Below are 22,269 nucleotides of genomic sequence, written 5' to 3'. Positions count from 1 at the left end.
CTGAGATAAACTCCTTTGTTGGTGAAAGCTACTTTCCTTCTTTTTCATTAACTGTGGTTAGCAAAGTACCACAATAGCAATGTCACATTAACAAATTAATGATTGGGAAGACATTAAATGAAATTTAAACAAATATTACGCAATGAAAAATTAATTTATCCTGATATCAAATTTTCTATATCAAATAATAAATAATTCCGACAGGTAAATTTAAGTGAAACAATAATTCGATTTGGTTATATGGATCGTTAACATCAAGTGTAGATGCTATTTATTTTAATTGTTATTTTTGTCTAGCTTTTTCTCTGTATTATTAAAAATTTGCCATTGAGTTAAAGTGAAAAAAAAAAAACCGCGTAGAATGAAATTCTCTTATATTAGCTTTGGGTTGCCATAATTCATTTTTTATTTAATAAATAAATATATTTGCACCTATTTGTCCGATATACTTCGTTCTTTTTATCTTTCTTTCAGGTCAAAAGAAATAAGAAGATTTACGTGTATCGCAAGAGCAAAGATGTCATAGGGTCGAGAGCATTTTACTAGCTTTTAGCTATTGCTCTCTTCCCTGTCCCAGCTTTCTTCACCATATTATGAATTAACTATTTTCTACCGTGTCCTTTCAAACATTTTTTTCCTTCTCTTTGCATTTTCTGTCAAATATTGTAAATATGTAATTTAATTGTAAACTCTAATTTGTATAGCATTATTGAAATTGACTGGGGACAAATAAATTATGTTATGTTATGTTAACCAATGTATCGGTGCGCGGCCTCGGTAAGGTATGGCCGATTCTCGCCAGTCTCACTGAGAAAAATCTTTTTTACGTGTAACGTAGTTGCACAATTAAATTAGTAATAATTATAGAATTAAAAGAAAACCATTGCCGATACTTTCAGAAAATTAAAGTGAGGTTTTTGAAATCATTTGTTTTGTATTTTGATTGGAAAATGTTTTAAAATTTAGAAAAAATAATTATCTTCTATCAGCGTGTCACTTACTCTTCATTGATGTGCCGTAAGTAACACTAAAAATTTCAAAAAACAGTCATATGTTTCCGCAATATTTCCCTTCCCTCAATTACTACTACTAAATTCCTCTGCGGAACCTCTAACGAATTGGTACATGTGGGAATGTGTGTGTACGTGTAGTGAAACCTGACGTGAAGTTTGTTTCTGTGTAATGTTTGTTATGTGTAGTGCTGCCATCTGCTAGCTTAGTTTTAGTAACTTAGTTTTTCTAACTATGAGTGAAGTGTAATGATTGAATAATTAATCGTTGTAGGCCTGTTGCTCTCTGTGGCGAGACTATTCAATGGGGAGATCGGCTTGCATTTGCGCCTTGAAGTTGGGAACCACAGGAAACCAACCTCAGCCGACCACCACTGCGGTGACAGTTTCGATTTGCTGACTTTTGATGACAAGGGGGAGGGGGGGTTTGGATAATGCTTACGTCGTCAACCACCCTTTATGAAAATATGAAATATTCTTAATGGCATCTTACTCGTTGCGCCAAAAATGAAAAAAAACCTTTCGATAGTTTGTGGGCACTTGAAGTAACATTCCCCCCTCCCTATTGATAAGTGCCCTACAGAGTCACTTTAGTGATCTCTAAATGTTCCCCGGATCCAAGTGATCTGGCAATGTGTCCGGTCCGCTTAAGTACTCTGGAACTGTGTCACACATTACTCAAGTGATCCGTAATTATATGAAGCGGATCACTTAAATAATCTGAGAATGTGCGACGGGTGACTTGAGTGATGTAGAACCGTACTGGGGGCCACTTAAGTGCTCTAAAACTACGTCACATGTCACTCAAGGGATCTCTAAATGTGTCACGGATCGTTTAAGTGTTCTGGAACTGTGTCCCGGGTCATTTAAGTGATCTGAAAATGTGCCAAGGGCCGCTTAAATGTTCTGGAATTGTACCACGGAACACTTAACCGATCTGAAATGTGCCGCTTAATTCATTTTTACAAAAATTTTTCAATGGGGAGATCGGCTCGCATTTGCGCCTCGAAGTTGGGAACCACAGGAAACCAACTTCAGCCGACCATCACTATGGCGACGGTGGGGTTCAAACCCGGATCCCCGCAATGCGAGTCCGTCATTATGACCACTCGACCACCACAGCGGCGCCTTCCCTCAGCTGGAATTTATTTACAAAAAAAAAAAAAATCCAAACAATATTATGAATGAAAGCAACGTATAATTTTAAAATACTGTACATTAACCATGGCTCTCAAAAACTTGGGGATTTTTAATTTTTTCTTCAATTTATATGGAAAGAATTAATGTTAAATAAAATTAAGAAGAAGCAGATTAACTCTGTGTTCACGAGGAAAGGTACAGGAATAGCACCAACTAATAATAATGATACGGAAAAGTTTAGAATTTTTTTACTCACTTTTCTTGCCGAAATTTCCGTCGCTCGACCTTCCCCCTTCCCCGAACGGTTTACGTCGATGCCACTTGTTTTCACGACAGTTTTAGTGTTTTGTTACGGTTGATGTGCTGCTCATGGTTATTACGGATGATTCTTATCGAGTTTTGTTTATAGCGGGTATTCAAAAACCAAAAGTATAGTATGCAGGAATGGAAGAGCAGAGAACTTTAGCGTGGCTATCTTTGGTGAAAATAAAGACACAACTGTCACATAAAAGATGAAAGCCCAAACCACTGTGGAACCCCCCCCCCCTTTCATTTATTTTATCTGAAGAGACATTTAAACAATCCCATAAACATGGCAAAAAATAAATAATTTAAAAAAAGAGGACCTAAAACCAAAACTTCTGCACCCATAGAGGGGCTCTCATAATAATATCGGCACTCTCGTGGAAGAGAAACACTTGTAATCTATGAGTGAATATCTGAACTCACTGAAGCCTATTTTTGGGAGAAAATAAAACTGATTAAGTTTATTATTATTAATTATTAAGTTTATTATTACTGATTAAACTGTAAGCCTATAACTGCATGTAAAACTGAATGAAAAATTGCATCGTTATGGCAAATTCAATCAAATAACGAAAAAATATATATATACAGTATACAATTGCGTAACGTAAAAAACACGACAGTGATCTATTGACGGGGAAAATTTCTAGGATATCGCGCCAGAATGTCATTGCGTTACAGTTGCTATGGATTTTTGATAATGGTAACCAGTACTTTTTATAATTTAAAAATTTTAAACAAGTAAACATCGGTTCAAAACGATATTTTTCAGTATTTTTTCTTTTCAGTACTTGCTCAAGAGCCCTGGGTCTGGTCAAAAGCGCAAGGTCCGGAACTCAAGGGTCTCCCCTTGACTTGGTCACGCTGGACATCAAATAATGGGAAGGCTGCGATCATGATCCGCAACAGAGCACTTCATGGAGCTGTGCTGTCGGTTATGAATAATTCGGTAGCGGTGCAACTGTACCTAGACGGGAGGGAGTTGATCGTGGCTAGTTCGTATTCGTCACCATACAAGGACATAAAAGAAACTATCCAGGAGATTGAGGAGATCGTGGTAAAGAATGGAAGGCACGGGATCATTATTGCCGTAGACTGGAATGGACACAACTCTCTATGGGGTTATTCCGATAATAATGAAAGAGGTGAAGACATCCTAGACTTCCTTATGTCTAAAGACCTCTTCCTTTTGAATGGCGACAACGGCACACCGACCTATGGACACACTGGATCCTTCGGCTGGCCGGATCTATCTATATGCAATCACGTGTATCTAGCAAATGCCATACAATGGTCTGTGGGAGAGGAACCATCAGCAAGTAGTCACTCCTATATCCACATGGTGATATGTGACTCATCTCCGTCATCTGAAACTCCTAGATTATCTCCGTCATCTGAAACTCCTAGATTATCTCCGTCATCTGAAACTCCTAGATTCAAAACAACGCAACGCAAGCTCTTCAAATTTATTCGTATCCTCAGAAGTACGACACCAGTCCTGATAAGGCAGATTCGTGAGTGCCGAACGTATGATCAACTTCAGCATATTACAAACACTGTGCATCAAGTAATAGAAGAGGCAGGTAATAGGTCGTTGCTCCCTGGGAGCAACGGATCGCAGATGCCAGTTAAATCCAAAAGCACATGGTAGACAACTGAACTGGAAGTGTCACGCAAGAAGCTCAGAGCTCTGAAAAGACGATATATACGAGCAAAAGATCAGGAGGACAAAATTCGCCTGCGCATGGCATTTAATAAATATCAGGCTCAGTACCGTAAAGAGATTCGTAAAACAAAATTATCTGCCTGGCGTGCACTATGCGAAAAAACGGCCTCTGAATTTGGTACCGTATATCGTGCTTCTATGTCCCGCAAAACGAAGCCGCAGCTGACTATGAGCCAATTTGGTGACGAAACAATTTTGCAGGCGGGGGAAAGACACCTTAATGACATTTACCCCGATGCTGACCCCGATGACTATGGTCCTCCTTGTATGTGTTCTAGTATGTACTTCGACCCGGATTTGAATATGAGAGCAATATCTAAGCAAGAGATAACAAGAATCGTTGACCAGCTTGATATGCGGAAAGCCCCGGGTCTAGACCGGGTGAACAACAGAATGGTCAAGGCGATAAATAAAGCATTTCCAGATCTTTTACATTCCCTATACAATAAGTGCCTACAACTGGAATGTTTTCCAAATCATTTCAAAGAAGGTAAGCTACTCCTTTTATTGAAGAAAGGAAGACGTCCAGGAGACCCAAAAGCTTACCACCCTATCTCTTTACTCTCTGACTTCGGGAAGGTACTGGAAAAAATTTTGGTACAACGAGTCATGTTTTACACGGAGAGGCAAGGATTCTGGCATGCCAACCAGTATGGATTCCGACAAGGTCGTTCAGCAGAAATGGCGCTTGCAGACATGATGGAAGAGGTCAAGACGCAAAGAAATCGAGGTAATGACGTAGCTATCATATCCCTGGATATAGAAGGGGCGTTCGATAACCTCAGATACTCGTCTATACGCCGTCGTCTAGCAATAGCGCCCATACCACAACAGCTCAAGGTAATCTTATCGGACCTTTTGAACCACCGCCGAGCGGTGTTGGTCACGGATGCGGGAAAAGCTGTGAAAGAGCTTCAAAAGGGTACTCCTCAGGGCTCATGTTCCGGCCCCTTGTTATGGAATCTTGTTCTGGATGAGTTGTTGAAAATTAATTGGCCCTCAAACGTCAAAGTTCAGGCTTATGCTGATGACTTTTTGGTAATTGCATCTGCCCCTACTGTCAAGGGATCAGGTGATCTAGCAGAAGAAGCCCTTAGAACAGTGTCAAATTGGCTGCACATGCATAAGCTCACTCTCTATGGCTAAGACAAAATTATTGTGGATATCAAAGAAAAGACCTCCCACCATCTGGTTCCAAGGGAAACCCATCAAGAAAACGGACGTGCTATGTTATTTAGGCGTCTTTATCCATAAGCAACTTAGCTGGGAAGATCACATCAAAGAACAGAAGAGAAAGGCGTCACGTGTTCTTCAGAAGATGCGTCTGATGGCTGGACCACAGTGGGGACTGACACGGGCTCTGAGGAGATCCCTCTGCTTGACAGTGGTTGAGCCTATGATAGCTTATGGAGCTTCAATATGGCATTCTCCCAAGGTCCAGATGTTCAGACGGCTCGATTCTATACAAAGACCCTTCCTTCTATATATCTCTGGTGCGTATAGAACTACACCTACGAATGCTCTCCAGGTGATCTTGGGGCTCCCGCCATTATCTCTCAAGATAGAATTCTTGGCAAGAGTCACGCGTCTTCTAAAGCTTCACATGCCATGTCCATTGTTAGAGGAAACATTAGTCCCGGACGCCTTCGAGCAAAAAACTATAGGCTGGACCTCGCATCCTGCAGAATCTCTGCAGGCCAATCAAGTACTCCTAGAATCTTCGGAGGATGATACAACTGGGGAGAAATCCATCGTATATTACACGGATGGCTCTAAACTGGAATCAGGTACAGGAGCTGCCTGTATAAAAACCGTGGGAACGTAGATCGTGGATAAATGGGCTGCTAAACTAAAAGAAAATTATTCAGCATATCAAGCTGAAATGCTCGCTATCTTTACAGCAGCTCTGGATGCAGCTACAAACAGGAGGTAGACTGTAATAAGATCGGATAGCTGTTCAAGTCTCCAGGTCATTCTAAACCCGCTCTCTGAAAACGCAATGGCGAGAAAGATAAGGAGTATACTTGTATCTCACCCATCAATACGCATCTCCTGGGTAAAAGCCCACTACGGCCAGTGGGGAAACGAGCTTGCGGATGCGGCGACCAAAGAAGCGACCAATACCGGAGTCTTTTACGACGAACTCTTATATCCAGCTTCTCATGCAAAATCACTCCTCTGGAGAGGGACATGATAGCAAATTGGCAATTGCATTGGGATATGCCGGAGGCGTCAGGAAGATCAACTCATGAAGTTATAAAGAAAGTATATACTAGGAGCAGGGGCTGGTCACAGCTCATCTTATTTGTCACCGGTCATGGGCCTTTCCCGGCAACCTTACATCGCTTTAAAGTGATTGCCAGCGATAACTGCTCTTGTCTTGAGCCTGGCACGCCCCTGCACTATGCCACATGCAGTCCAGAAACGACGCCCTTTCACTTCTGTTCGCCGGCTGCCCATCTACACAGACCACGAGTGCTTGGCATACTACGTCGAGAGGAGTCAAAGGAAAAGATAAGAAAAATGGTGAAATTCCTTGAGGCACATCCCGAGAAGATAAAGGATCCGTCTCCTCCAGCTCCTGCAACTCCGGTACCAGCGCCGTTAAGGAGATCGCCGCGTCTTCACCCTGACAGTGCGCTGGTGGCACTGTTTGCGAGCGAGGAGCAGGATGAATCCCAAACCTAATTAATGACGTCTCGGAGAAATTAGACTGACTGTATTGAACTGCCCGAGCGCAATGAGATGCTCTGCCCTTCTTGTCATTTGATACAATCCTTGATCAATCAAATTTCTGATTGCGCCTTTTGCGATACGATTTTTATACAATTTTCCATGATTTATTATCCGTGCCCGTTGCACTTTACTTTAACTTGATTAATTTGATTCTTCGATTTACATAATTTTTTTTTATTTCCTTGCACTATATGTAATCTCTGACGTATCATAAATTTTGGTTTTACCGGAGATGCCCTGTTCCCCCCCCCCCCGGGGGCGAAGTGCTTACGTTGCTTCTTGCGACAGAGCCTGGGCGTCTCGCGGTTTCTCCAATACTTTTTCAAAATCATAAAAAAAATTGAAATATTCTGTATAAAGGATCATCGTAAACCTCCGATATATGAGAACTATATTCCGTCACGCCCACGATCAATGAGCTTATATCACAAAAGCGACAGAGCCTGGGCGTGTTCGGTTCTATCCTACTATACTACTATGAGAACTATATTTGGCGGCGAAGGAATACACTCTCTACCTTTCTCTTCACTGCAAAGTTAACCTGAAACAGTCTATAGTTTTTTTTTATTAATTTGACAATACGCAAATATACAACCTCTGACAATAAAGTTCGGCGAATAGTCCTGTGACATTAACGTAGATGAAATGTTAACGAAAGTTACCTTACTGTCCTTCGAAATAGTCACCTCCCATTACTATGCACCACAGAGATCTCCTATACATGTCCTGGAAACTCTGCAAGAAGTCTTCTTTTGGGATGGAGTTCAAAAGCCTCGTCACGTTTCGTTGGATGTCAGGAATATCGTCAAATCTCTTTCCTTTCAAGGCGAGTTTGAGTCGTTGGAATAGGAAGAAGTCTGGAGGATTGAGATCTGGCGAGTATGGTGGATGTTCAATTTGCACCACCCCCTTTTTTGCCAGGAACTGTTTGACGATATTGGCTGTGTGAGGGCGAGCATTATCGTGAACAAGAAACCATGAACCTTGTTGTGCGTACTGAGGTCGTACCCTGCGTAGACGTTTCATGAAACGGGTCAAAATTTCAATGTACCTTGCAGCATTCATCGTCGTTCCCTCAGGTAGAAATTCCTTGTCGATTTTCCTGTTCTCAGTTAAGAACCAACGCACTAAACAAGCACTTTGTAAAACAAGTCTTTCACGGAACACAAACGACGCTCAACTGAACAACGGTGGCGGCAGATGGTCAACACCTGCCACTACGCATGTACAACGTTTTGCTTCGCTAGTGTTGCCAGATCGGCCGTTCTGACTTCATTCACCGAACTTTATTGTCAGAGGTTGTACATATGAAATTGAGCGCGCACAAAGAATAAAGACATCTGTGTGGCCCCAAGGGACAATTGTCTTTCCAGGAAGTCTATAAGATTTATATCTTTGTTTACACAAGTAAAGTAAGAGAAAAAAAATTAAATAAGAAATAAAAAAAGAAAAAATAATAGTAAAAGTAAATACAAACATATTTTTCTCTTCCTTTGAATATTTCTATTTATTTAGCCACCAATTTGAACCGAAGTACATTACAATGTTATTAGGTTTTCTATTTGCATGAAGACATAAAGCAATGGGATAAAATTTATCGGAGAAAAAATATAAAATAGACGATTGTAATATCACAATTGTGAAGGTTTCGCAAAAATTGTCTAGATATGCTATTAGCAGGACATGTGAAGATGAAATAGAGCAATCAAAACATTTCATAATGCTAGGAAAATATCATTTTCATTATTTCAGACGTTTTTAAATGTTCTTATGTTATTTTTCAGATGGCAGCGGAAATAATTCCAAATACTCTGGAATTTCTTTTAAAGCCGGGTTTTCCTAGGAATAGGTTTGTTGCGCAGCGTGAACCAAATTAGACTATTTCGCGCCGACAGAAACGAGTTACATAATCACGCCACGCGTTTGTGTTTTCCTAGCGAGGCGCATCAGATCAGGACGGCTATATAAAGTATATGGCTTTGGCATCAGCTACTCTGTCGTCTGCATGCTCCGGTTTGAAGGGAAGGAAAAGAAAACATACAAGAGTGAAGCAGGGTTTTCCTACGAGCAGGTTTCCTGTGCCGCGCGCAACGTGATTCGCCCAGCGAGACACGCCGTCCACTCACGAATAAGAAAAGCAGCATGACTGTTTTCCTACAGAGCGCAATACGCCTCACGACAGCGCTTTACGTCGGGCGTTATTGGCCGACTGCTTCCGGAGGAGTCAAGTGCGCCGCGCGTTTTGCCGATTTTCTCTTCACCCTTGTGTGTTTTCTTTCCCTTCCTTTCAAACCGGAGCATGCAGACGACAGAGTAGCTGATGCCAGGGCCATATACTATAATATACCCGTCCTGATCTGATGCGCCCCGCTAGGAAAACACAAACGCGTAGCGTGATTATGTAACACGTTGCTGCCGGCGCGAAATTATACTGTTCGGTTCGCGCGGCGCAAAAAACCTATTTCTAGGAAAACCCGGCTTGAAGAAAATATCGGCAAAACCACGGCGCACGACGCATTCGACTCCTCCAGAAGCAGTGGGCCAATCACGCCCGACCTAAAGCGCTGTCGTCAGGCGTATTGCGCTCTGTAGGAAAACAGTCACGCTACTTTTCTGAAGCCGGGTTTTCCTAGGAGCAGGTTTTCTGTGTCACGCGCGACGTGAATCACCCGGCGTGACACGCCATCCACTCACCAGTATGAAAAGCAGTATGGCTGTTTTTCTACAGAGCGCAATACGACTCACGACAGTGCTTTACGTCGGGCGTTATTGTTATTGGCTGACTGCTTCTGGAGGAGTCAAATGCGTCGTGCGATTCACCGATTTTCCCTTCATTTTTGTTGTTTTCTTTCCCTTCTCTTCAAACCGGAGCATGCAGACGACAGAGTAACTGATGCCAAAGCCATATAATATAATATAGCCGTCCTGATCTGATGCACCACCCTAGGAAAACACAAACGCGTAGCGTAATTACGTAACACGTTTCTGCCGGTCTAATTCGGTTCACGCGGCGCAAAGAACCTATTCCTAGGAAAACCCGGCTTTACTGGTGAGTGGAAGGCGTGTCGCGCTGGGCGAATCACGTTGCGGACGACACAGGAAACCTCAGCTCCTAGGAAAACCCGGCTTTAAGATGATTTCGGCCAAGGATCTGGCAACACAGCTGCGCAAGAACACAACAACTACGAAGGTGTTAGTATGTAAACAAATGTGTAAAGGCCCAGTCCAGAACGTCCATAACATCGGGCTCCACACTGTTGATTTCCATACGGTTCCGAGATGTCGGTGGCGTTCAGCAGCAAAGAAGAAGAAGTCATTTCTCGTAAAATCCACGTGGGAAGCAGTGATGACTGTCGTAGAGATGACCCCATCGACGATTTCTACGAGATCGAAAGGTGCTCCGATTGGATTCGCGCGAATCAATTCAAAAAGGTTTGTACACGAGGCGTCTTACCACCTGTGTGCCATTTCGTTAATTTTTTTCCCACCATTTAGGTGTGAGCTTACCATGCATACGGGTTTGTGAAGGATCTACTCCCTGGGGTTCTTAACCTATGGGTCAGGAACGATGGGTCGTTCATACCTACTAACAGCTAGATGGCTCTTTTGCTATGGGCCCTTCTAATTCGCAGGGGCTTCCGAAAAGGGTAGTGCGAATCTACTTACAGACAGGGATTCTTGAGCTATCGGTCTCGACTCGAATTCGATTCACGGGGGGGGCCTTGAGACTGGTCATTCAAATCCACTAGCAGCCAGGGGCTCTTGAGCTATGGGTCCCACCCTTACTGATTTGCTCAGGGCTTCCAAGATGGGCCATCCAAATCCACATACATGGATTCGCACTTGAGATTGGGCAGGCAGCTGTGAATGAAGCTGAGGCAGATATCTTCAGCTGCAAATGATGCTGAGGTAGGCATTTTATGCTGCAAATGATGCTGAGGTAGGCATTTTATGCTGCAAATAAGGCTTCCGCAGACATCTTCAGCTGTGAATAAGCTGAGATAGAACAGCTGCTGTATGGTCCACCACTTGGTGATTTTTTCCCCAGTGCATAACATGTCTGATGACCCAATGAGAAGTCTCTTAAAGTCATGTCCCACGATAACTTGCTTGGGGATGCTGGGTAAGATAATTAAAGTTAAAGACAATAAAAGTCTTTGTCGGGAGCCTCGGGGAAGCAATCATTTTGATCGCTTTCAATACAAAGGCCACGGAATGAGTGTCTTCCTTTGAAATGTCCGAACAAGTACGGGATTTCCTTCACGCTGGCTGTGTTTTTTTTAAGTTTGTCCAACAAAGACTTTTATTATCGTTTACTTTAATTATCTTACCCTGCGTTGTAAAGCAAGTTCTTGTGGGACATGCCCTTAAGGCCGTCAGACACTTCGGGACGGGAAAAAAAATCACCAACGTACACAACATAATAATAGAAACCACCAAGCACACACATAATAATAGCAAAAATATCACTTTCTAGATTAAACATCAGTATGAAAAAAATAAAACCCGAACTCTTTTTTTTAATAATAAATGGATTGACTAAAGAATTCCAGGCATAAAAGTTTCTCCGAGTTCCTTTTAAATAATAAATTATAATTTAATAAGACAGAAGGCATGACAATGGATAAATATAATGAAATAACAAAACGGAATGAATAATAAAATGGAAATATACAGCCTGATGCGAACGGGAGAACGGAGTAATATAGTAATCCAAGAGACACTCTAGAAATGAAACAATGGCTATTTCAAATTTTTGAGGAAAAGAAATATGGTGAACACAAAAGAGAAAACACTTTTGGCGAAGCTAGCGCCACCTAGTATCACCCAGCAAAAACTGGGAAGATGCTGAAAAATATGGCAACACAATCAGGACAGTCTTGGCAACTTATCGCGGGGGAAAAGTCACCAAAGTCGTGGCGGACCACATTGCAGCTGTTCCGCCGAGACATATGTCATCAGCTCTGAGTTGCAGATGTCTTCAGCTGCAAATAAAACAGGTATGCATCTTCAGCTGAAAATGGAACGGAGGCAGACATCTTTATCTCCAAATGGACTAGAAGTGGGGGGGGGGGGAAGATCCAGGATGATGTGTCAGAGAAGTGACTTATTAAGTAAGTGCATCAGATAATCTCGTATGTTACGAGACAAGATTTTTTTATACGTATATTATTCAGCTCTTGCGAGGGGCGATTGTTCCCATTGCTTCCTCTGGGTCTGCGCTTGCCCATGGGGTCACAAAACTAAACTTGTTGTTGATTTTCGGTCACGGCTGAAAAAGGATTAAGAACCTATGGTATATTCTAGTGATGTGGGAAACTATGGCCCGCCAAACATGTTTCGATAGAAAAGTATCAATACACACAATAAATACCTAGGCTGACCATACTTCCTTCATAAAGGTACGAAAAACACAGAAAATCAGGATCCATGCAAATTATGCTAAAAAAATGTCAGGTGTGAGTAAAGTTGTCGATTAAAACCAAAAAATTATTGAAGGCAAGTAAAGTTGCCAACTACCACAAATTGCCTCTGGCAGGAAGTAGGGGGGGGGGGGGCTTCTGCAAGATGCGATGGGTGAAGATTTATAATTCACCAAACAAAACGTATTTGCTTGATAAATATGTTTATACGACATGATAATTACGACTCAGTCATGAAAAAAGAATTTAATTTTTGATTTCAATAGTTGAAATAAACCTCATTAAGAGGGAAAATGGAAAATTTTAGGAAAAAAAAGAGTTGGAACGTCCAAAATTACAAACGCTGGTCTCCGTCAATGTTTGCTGGTTAATGCGGGGGAATAAGGTAGATGAAAATAATATAATCTGTTTATATATATATACATTTTTTAATAAATTTTATAACAAGTTTACGGTATCTCTTAGGTGGCTCTGCAGTTTCCTGATAATTATCTGAAAGATGCAGCTGAACTATCCCAAGTTCTTGAGAAAGAGGCTGGTTGTCAAATATTTATTTCTGGCGATACATCTTATGGAAGGTATGTCATGGCGATAACTTGGCAGCGCTAAGATGTCGATGTACCACCAAAACTGCTGACAGATGCTATATTTATATCAGGGGTTTCCAAACTTTTCACTGAGCATCTAGAATTTACTCACGATTTCTTGTGCAGTTTCTTTTTTAAGTAACGAGGTAGTGTTTGAAAAACTCCTCATTCCATCACCCTGTTGGATGTTTTGCACCTTTTATTGGAGTTGCTGTTGAAAAAATTCTGACAATCAGGTTTGCGTTCGAATCCCGGTTAAGGTATGGATGTCTACTAACACTAAAAATTTCCCTGGACAGATCGTAACGATCTCTTGGCAATACGTGCTGATTGTGTTTTAATCAAAAATTTAGCATCAAACATTAGAAATTTAGATAAAGTATTTCGGATAATCAACAATCATTAAATCAATCTGATTTAAATTGAGATACCCTGCCAGTAAGTATGTTAACCCTTTATATCCTGATGGCATTTGAAACTGGTGTCCCCTTGTAAAAGCAGTTGATTGATGGTGTATTAATAATTCATGGTCCATCCTATCCATACCGTAGGTAAAAGTTACTGGTAAGTCGTCGTCGCCGCCCGGCAGTCCAGTGGTTAGGGAGCTAGCTTCTGATTGTGCAGGTCTGGGTTCGAATCCCGGGTCGAGCATGGATGTCTACTAACACTAACAAATTCCCTGGACAGATCATAACTATCTCTTGGGAATACATGCTGATCACGTTATTATTATTAAATTAAATCAGGATATAAAGGGTTAAAAACGGTTTGTATCACATACTTTGGCATATCGCTCTTCACCAATTGTGGTTGGCTATGAATTTTTGTGTGAAGATACCCACAACACCAAAAAACATTTTGCTTGAGGCTCAATTACTTCGGATGAGTTTATTAGCTACTCGCTTGTGGTTTTACTCATTGCTACTTAAAGTCGCTCTGTGTAATAATGTTATCAAGTAAACCCGCCACTCACTCTACTAGTGAGAGAAAAGTTGAAGGGTAGGCTACTTTTCTTGCTACACGCTGGCATATTTGTTATCTCTCGGGTGCAATATGAGTGTGGCAACTTTTTTTTCCTTTCACTTTAGCTCGCAACAAAAGAGAAAGACAACAATACACAAAAAAAGAAGGGAAAGAAACTTATTTGCTCGCTAATCTAGTGAGCGATTTTACTAGTTCTGTGTTGAAATTTGCTGCGCTAGTTGAAACCTGTTCACTCGCCAACTACTTTACTTGCTGGAAAATAGTTAGTATTCTCACCCGATGTAATTGAGCCTTTAGATGCAGTTCCTTCCAAAATCGTTGATCGTGTGATTTCATGCAATAAAATTGATTTCATTTTTTCAAATTTCATCATTTACCATTGCTTGATAAAGTCACAATAGTATGTTATTTACTTTTATTTTCAGTTGCTGTGTGGATGAGATAACAGCTGAACATGTGTCATGCGATTCGATTATTCACTTCGGCCACTCGTGTCTGAGTCCCACAAACAGACTTCCCGTACTTTATGTTTTTGGGAAAATTCCGTGTGATGTGGATGATGCTGCCGGTGCGTTCAGGAAAATGTTCCAAGACAGTGATTCCCATATTATCGTCCTCCATGAAGTGTTTTATAACCATGTGATAAGTAAGTTTAACAATTCTGTTCATGGATGTAAACCAGGGGCGCACAAAGTTTTCAGTGTGTGGGCCAAATGTGTGGTATTTCTGCTGCTCAGGGACCAAAAACTGGAATATATAAGGTGACCATATGACCTGTGTGTATTTTGCAGGGCATTCCCATAATTTTGTCCGTCTAGACCATAGTTTCCCAACCTTTTTTGTCCCATCGCCCCCTTCTTCAGAAATTTTTTTCTCCCATCGCCCCCCCCAACGCAATCTAACTTGTAGCTTCTACTGCCCCTCTGGAACATTCCGTCGCCCCCCCAGGGGGCGTTAACACCCACGTTGGAAATCACTGGTCTAGACGTTTCTATGAAATGTCCTGATTTTCAACTAATCTTATTCAAATTTTTATTTTTTACTGAAATCAAGGATTGAGATTATAAATTATATGATAATTATCACTAAAATTATCATAATTGATTATATTCAGATGAATATACTCATTTCAAAATAAATTTATACTTCTTTTTGACAATTTTTTGTTGTTATAATTGACAACTTTACTTACCTTTGACAATCTTTTGGTGATAATTGCTGATGGCACGAGTGGATCCCGATTTTCCATGAAGGAAATATGATCAGCCTTTCACTACTGATATTTTTCTACCTGGAGGCCTTTCGTGGGCAATGTGACGATCCCTTAGCAAGGCACATTTGGCCTGCAGGCTGGAGGTTGTGCACCCCTGGTGTAAATATTGGTTTTATATACGATCCATACATCCATCTTTATTTATTTTTATATTTATATATCCATCTACGAAGTAATATTAATTTGAAAAAAAACAACACAAATATATCTTACATGCTTCCATAAAAAAATAATGGGGGTATGTCTGCGTGAAATAATTTTGTCCCCTCTTCTAAAACCTCTATGGGCGATTTTAATTACAAAACAGATATTCTCCGAAAGGCTACTCACTTATTATATGATCACCCAACATTAAAAAAATTATGTTGTTATTGCGAATGGGGTGTTTTCGTGTATGTAGTAACACTATTTATGAGGATAGTTTTTTTTCATAATGCACGGATGAACGTATATCAAATACCAAATACGCAGTAATTCAGAGGTTTTGTGAATTTGGCCAAATGGTTGTAAAAAAACGTCTGAGTTCTCTGGAAGGCATCAGCACACATCTGCCCAATGTGTTTGCCGAAGAAACAACCACTTTTTAAATCGCAGTAAAACTCTGTATAATATCAAAGATTCTGTAAATTTTTGTCATTATAACCAAGGTTGATATTTTCAAAACCTTTTTTTGACAAGAAACGTAATCAGATGCGCAATCAAATACTGTGCACGTAAAGTTGTCATTTCATTTTGACCAGGCAACAGGGTGAGCATATTTGATGGGGGGAAAAAATATGGTAAATTGGGATCATATATACAGGTTGCATAGGTAACAAGGCGTATGGCATTTTACTGGTGAACCGTTGGTCCTAGAGGCACATACTTCCAATTAGAAAAATTATCCAAATAACGTGTGGTATATTGCCGCTGTGGTGGTCGAGTGGTTATAGTGCCGGACTCGTGATGCGAGGATCCGGGTTCGAACCACACATTGGTGGTCGGCTGAAGTTGGTTTTCTGTGGTTCCCAACTTCAAGGCGCAAATGCGAGCCGATCTCCCCGTTAAAAAGTCTCGCCACAGAGAGCAACAGTCCTACAACGGTAAATCATTCAACCATAACACTTCACTCATAGTTAGAAAAACTGGGGGCAGATGACAGCACTACACATAACAAGCATTACACCAAAACAAACTTTACGTCAGGTTGCACTACACGTACACGCACATTCCCGCATGTACCGGTTCGTTGGGGGGTTCCGCGGGGGGGGGGGGGGAACTCCAAGAAATGGCTCGGGGATCCATGATGTTCTTGGGTCGGCCGCCTCGTTGGGCGGTTCGCCTGTTGTGGCGTTGTATTTGTATATGTCATTCTCAGATATGTCATTCATGCTGCAAGGGGTTGTATAGTTATTAAAATAAAATTTAACTTTTCATACCGTCCCAGTGTGTCAAGAAACACAGAAAGTTGTTGCTCTGTTTCTTTCCTGATGTCAACAAAAAACATTCCACGTTTCTAAGTGCAATATTCATTGAGATATTCCAATTTGAAAAATGAAAGAAAGTTGGGAAAAACAGCATTAAATGCGGGAAAACCTGTTTTACTGTGCGAGGTGTTAGCTATGCACTCTGTTTATGGAACGTTACCAGTCCTGACAAAAAAATGGTCCAGATAGTTGAATAATTCCCAAATATTATTTATAAATGAACCTTGGCAAGAAATACAAAGCTGCAACATATAGTGATTTCGAAAATTACTATTTATAAATTATGTTTTTTACCTTCATCCCCGCTTCTAATAAAGATTACAAATTAAAGTTAGCTTATTTTGAAAAATTGGACATTTTTATAACAAAAAAAAAGTTTATAAAGGAAATTACGACAATGTCTTGTCACGAGGTCACTGTGTTTCCATCCACATCATAAGCAAGTTTCATTAACATTATTGGAATTGGCTTGGACTGCCAATTTTTTACTTTACTTGCTTGATTGTACTTGCATTTATGAGTATTTGAAATAAATTTAAAAATGTAATTAAAATTTTTTTTTTTGTTCGATTTTAGGTGATCTGGAGAAACTGCTTTCACCACAGTATAAAAATGTTGTATTCTCCAATCTATGCCTTCCGAGCGAAAGTTGTACCGATATGAAAAATTCAGAAGTACATATCACATCGGAGTGCTGCAAAATCAATAAATGTGGTCGAACTTTCGAGATACCCAAATCAAATCTCCTATCTTCGTATGATTTTTTTTATATTGGCTCCGAAAATATGACTCTATTAAATTTAATGCTCACATTTAGTTCCAGTAAGTTTTATTCATATGAGCCCCGGACAGGAGCATATAGACAAGAGACACTGGACATTAATAAGTACCTTCGGAAACGATACTACTATATCGAAAAAGCTAAAGATGCTAATATTATCGGAATTCTTGTTGGAACGTTAGGCGTATCAAAATATTTGGATGTCATTGATCACTTGAAGAAGATAATCAAGGAAGCTGGGAAGAAAGCTTACACCTTGGTTGTTGGGAAATTGAATGAAGCAAAACTGGCAAATTTTGCCGAAATAGAAGTATATGTATGTGTAGCGTGTTCGGAATGCTCTCTGATAGACAGCCATGACTTTTATCAACCTATCGTGACACCTTTTGAAATGGAAACGGCATTGAACAAGGCTCGTGAGTGGACTGGGCAGTACACAACTGATTTCAGAGAATTATTACCTGGTGAGATTATTTTATGTCATACATAATTCTATTTCCTATCCAACTATATGACTTCGATATTCAGGGGCAGGGGGTAAAGAAAGAAAAGTGTGTTGTGCTGGTTAAAGGTCTATTCACACACAATAGCTACAGACCATTTCCGTTCTGTCTCTTAGATGCATATTAGGATCAGATTCTGAAATACAACTGATGAGTGTGAATGATTAGACCAATAGGGGGAAGAAGAATTATTATTTTTTGAACTGAGACGAGACTGACCCCTGATCTCTTGGATCGTAGATGAGCCGGAACTGATGTGTGTGAGCATAGATCTTTACAATGATGATTGGCCACAACTATTAATCCTTTCCCACTCTCAGTGTGCAGACTTGTGGATATTACAATCGATTCACATCATGGGGACCCGAGTTTGATCCCTGCAGGCAGCATAGTGACAACCAACTGAAGTTGGTCTTCTTCAACTCTGCGGTACAAATGCAAGCCGATATCTCTGCTGAAAAGTCTCACCACAGAGGGCAGCAAACCCTAAAATGACACAAATATCCAATCTTTACCTTTCACTCACAATTTGAAGTATAGATAGCAGCAATAATTTCACAACATTAGATTAGCATGCACACACACTTCCCGAAAGAAGGGTAAAGCAGTAATAAATTGTCTATTATGATGATTAGACCAGTATTGTGCTCATAACAATTATTTTTCTTTTTTAGGTGCAGCATCCCATGTCCCATTTGAAGTAGCAGTTGATGAGGGGGATGTATCGCTGGTGACTGGGAAAATTCGAATATCGAGTGACCAAGTTGGTAAAGAAATATCTTCTGATTCTGATATGGTCCTAAGAAATGACATGGTGATCGCTAATAAATATGCTGATGGTTTCAGTAAGTATTTCATCCATTTTATTTTAGAAAATAATTGAAAACATCATTTGTGTTAGAAGTATCATGATTTTCTGCATCTGTTGTGGCATATAATCTGCGATGTAAATTTCACAATGCTGAGGAAAAAATGTCGCTGCATCAAATTAATCTGCATACACAAGTTTCATTTACAAACAATGAAAATCAAAGAATGCAGAGTCATTTGTCACATTTTTGTAGAAAAAAAAAATTGATATATATGTACATGAAGTTATACGTCACAGTATATAACTTCAATCGCTCTTCCCTCACTGGAAATCAGATGGCTCCCAAGTTCTGTTCATTTTGGGTTTTTGGGTTGTGAAATGATTCATGTCAAAACATGTATTTGACGTCACCGATCAGATCCAATTAATTGGAGCCCTGCATCAAATATGGGGTCTCCCGAAACTATTGAAAATTATTGAGCGCTGTTTCTCTGAAATAATGTCTTGTATAAATTTTCATTTATTATAAAGCTACTTCTCATATTAGTTATATGTGGGGTCTTTATAATTAAAGTTCCACTTTGAAATGGCCATAAAAAGGAAACTGGACAAAATGTTATTAAATTTGGCAATAGTTTACAGGAGGTCATTGAATTCAATTTTCCGCAAAAAAAAGTTCAAAAACTCACCACCAGCAGGGAATAACGCTGTATGCAATATTGTTAAATGAAATAAGACATGAAGACATCGGTTTAAAATGTTTTTGCTTGTTTCTAAAACATGTTACAAAGCATGTTCAATGTGGTGTACACCATTTTCTGAAAGCAAATTAAATCGCATTACTGTATTCTCAACAGTAGCTCTTCAGGATATCAGGAGGAATGTTGCGGACATGTCGGTGTATCACATTTTTCAATTCCGCCAAATTGTTTATGTTATCACCAAAAACAATGGCTTTGAGGTAACTCAATAGCCAGAAGTCACGGGGGTTGAGGTCTGGTAACCGGGGTGGCTAAGAAATGGGCCTCCTTGGTTTCCACAGAAAGAGGCTTACTTTCCTGCCCAGGTGCAGCAGATGACAAACCTGTGGCTTCAAACTTTGCCATAATTTTCCTAAACCCTGTGGTGTCATTGGCCCTTGGCATTGCAATCACATTCATAATAACACTTAACGAAAAAAGCACGGTGTTGCATGCGTACAGACATTGTCAACATGTAACATTGAAAGCTCTGAAGAGGAGGCTCAATTTTATTGCTGAAAAATCAAATGACATGTATAGCGCATTCGCATAATTCTTCCTGCTGTAAGCCATGCATTCATTGTAATTTTGCATAACCCCACAAACAGTTTCATTTTAGAAATGATTAAAAACATTTTAAACTGATGTCTTATTTCATTTACCAGTGTTGCATACAGCGGCATTCCCAACTGGTGGTCAGTTTTGAACTTTTTTTTTTGTGGAAAATTAAATCCCATGATCACCTGTAAACTATTATCAAGTACGATAACATTTTGTCCAGTATTCCTTTTATGGCCATTTCAAAGTGGAACTTTAATTATAAAGACCCTGTATTATGAATAATTATGTTGTTTATAAATTAAATAAGATTAATTCCTTTCATTATTCATTGAGTTCATTGAGATATTGGGGAATATACAAAATTGACAAATGAATTAATAAATCTGATATTTATATTACTTTCAATCAGTCAAAATTTTCAATATTTCTAAAGTTATTTCTTAAATTAATTTCAAATTTTCATTAATATTTGTTTCGTTCATTCATATTTTGTGCGGCCACAGTATTTTTCAGATTACGCTCACTATGAGAGATAGAGCCTGTAACAACCAAACTTTGTTTTCTTTCAAACCATACATGACCTGAGTTCCATAGACATGCCTCCCTTCTCACCACCACCAACCCAACGTAATTCCAACAACAGAACCAGTTTTTGAGGTAAAAGAAACACTTACCTTACTTCATTTCACTTAATGTGAGGTGGATTTGAGAATTCGCTCCACTGGCAAAAAAATGATCTCATCATAAAGGAAGGAAAAACCTTGTTTTAAAGCAACATAAAAACAAGGCATGATTTAACATTTTGAAGTATGTTATGTGGGGGGGGGGGGGGGAAATGGAGCGATACCATTTTCATGTGTCCCGTTTGACCGAACAGGACATATGGTCATGGCACTTATCACCAGGGTTTTTTCAGATATAGTTATCAATCGGTTATTGTAATCAGAAACCCTGAGTCCTGATGCGATCACATTAAGGCACTGTAATAAGGAGTCATTTTCAACTCTCACTAAAGAAAAATAAGACACTATCTTAGTTCAGCAATTTATCTGAAAGTTAAAGCTGGACTCAAAATAACTGTGTAGGTCAAGGCTTAATTTTTCATACAAATACATATAAATATTAGTTAATTGACTGAAATTTGAATGAAAACTCCCATCATTTGGTAAAAATATCAATAAAAACTGCAAATTTCCTGCACAACATATTAAATGATAAAAAAAAAGAAGTTTTATAATATAGATGGCATAAAGTATGTACTTTGTCCTATGTCCCCTCCCCCGCCTTTTTTTTTTCTTAAATTGGTGCAGATGAAAATCCTATGCTTTGAATGTTCTGATATAATATCTTTAATATCTTGGTCCATTGAAAGATGATTCTAGATGTACATTGGCGGCATGCATCAAACAGCTTGTGAATTGTACTGATCAATAATAGAGGTTCTTAATGTTTTAAAATTAAAATTGTACTATAAAATCAGTTGAAGTGAAAAACTGCATAATTTTTTCCCCAATAATAAAAATTATTTATCTTTTGAAACAATTAGCTACTCGAGTATGGAAAGGATTGGAACAGCAACTTGGAGAGACACCTGTTGCAGAAATTTTAAAAGGAAGAAGAGGTATCGCTTCTGGATACGATGACGAAAATGAAAACTGTGATGTTCCTAGCTAATAAAAAATTAAATATTATAGCATTGCATTTGAGGTAATAACAGTTGTTATATGTAATCAATAACTCACAATGTCAAAAACTTTAAAAACATGGTTGAAATTTTTATATTTACTGGAACTTGAGTGGAAAACCTGATAATTATTGTTCACAAATTATATAACAAACACAAGCCCAATTTGTTTACTTGTAAGATGCATTCTAAGTCGTTTAAATATACAGTCAGACCTCTGCATAATATCACACACCTGGGTCCAGAATGAAAATTACTTCATAAAATAGATGATTTACCCACTGCAGTTGCAACTAATGTAATAGGCATAGCCTTCACGTTTTCTCTTTTCTGGGGTAATTCAAGTATTACGCCAGCATCGAGGGGGGGGGGAAGGGGTTTCGGATTTGCTGACTTTTGATGACGGGGAAGGGGGGGGGGTGTTTTGAAGGTTGCTTACATCATCAACCACCCTATTTTGAAGGTATGAAATATTCTAAGCTGCTGACGGTGGGGAAGGGGGGGGGGTCAGTGTTATCTGCTGACATAATACTTGAAT

The 22,269-nt window shown here is 39.6% G+C and overlaps 1 protein-coding gene across 1 annotated transcript; it reads left to right on the top strand.

The window, feature by feature from the left end:
• The first annotated feature begins 10,094 nt into the window (after positions 1-10,094).
• Positions 10,095-21,740, top strand: Dph2 (Diphthamide biosynthesis 2). The gene is made up of 6 exons (XM_089254146.1): positions 10,095-10,350; positions 12,807-12,919; positions 14,338-14,558; positions 17,228-17,896; positions 18,610-18,780; positions 21,594-21,740. Exons 1-6 carry the CDS (start codon positions 10,198-10,200, stop codon positions 21,719-21,721), a joined length of 1,455 nt encoding a protein of 484 aa, XP_089110272.1. The 5' UTR covers positions 10,095-10,197; the 3' UTR covers positions 21,722-21,740.
• The last annotated feature ends 529 nt before the right edge of the window (positions 21,741-22,269 follow it).

The sequence above is a fragment of the Pholcus phalangioides genome, unplaced genomic scaffold (genome assembly GCF_987345545.1).
Source record: "Pholcus phalangioides strain wild (caught in Gottingen) unplaced genomic scaffold, Ppha-v1.0 ptg000040l_1, whole genome shotgun sequence".
NCBI lineage: Eukaryota > Metazoa > Arthropoda > Arachnida > Araneae > Pholcidae > Pholcus > Pholcus phalangioides.
This window is presented reverse-complemented; position numbering and strand designations above follow the sequence as displayed.

Coding starts and splice junctions, on each gene's coding strand:
- Dph2 (XM_089254146.1), top strand. CDS start 10,198: ATGTCGGTGGCGTTCAGCAGCAAAGAAGAAGAAGTCATTTCTCGTAAA. Junction 12,920..14,337: donor GGCGATACATCTTATGGAAG/GTATGTCATGGC, acceptor TTTTATTTTCAG/TTGCTGTGTGGATGAGATAA. Junction 18,781..21,593: donor TAAATATGCTGATGGTTTCA/GTAAGTATTTCA, acceptor TGAAACAATTAG/CTACTCGAGTATGGAAAGGA.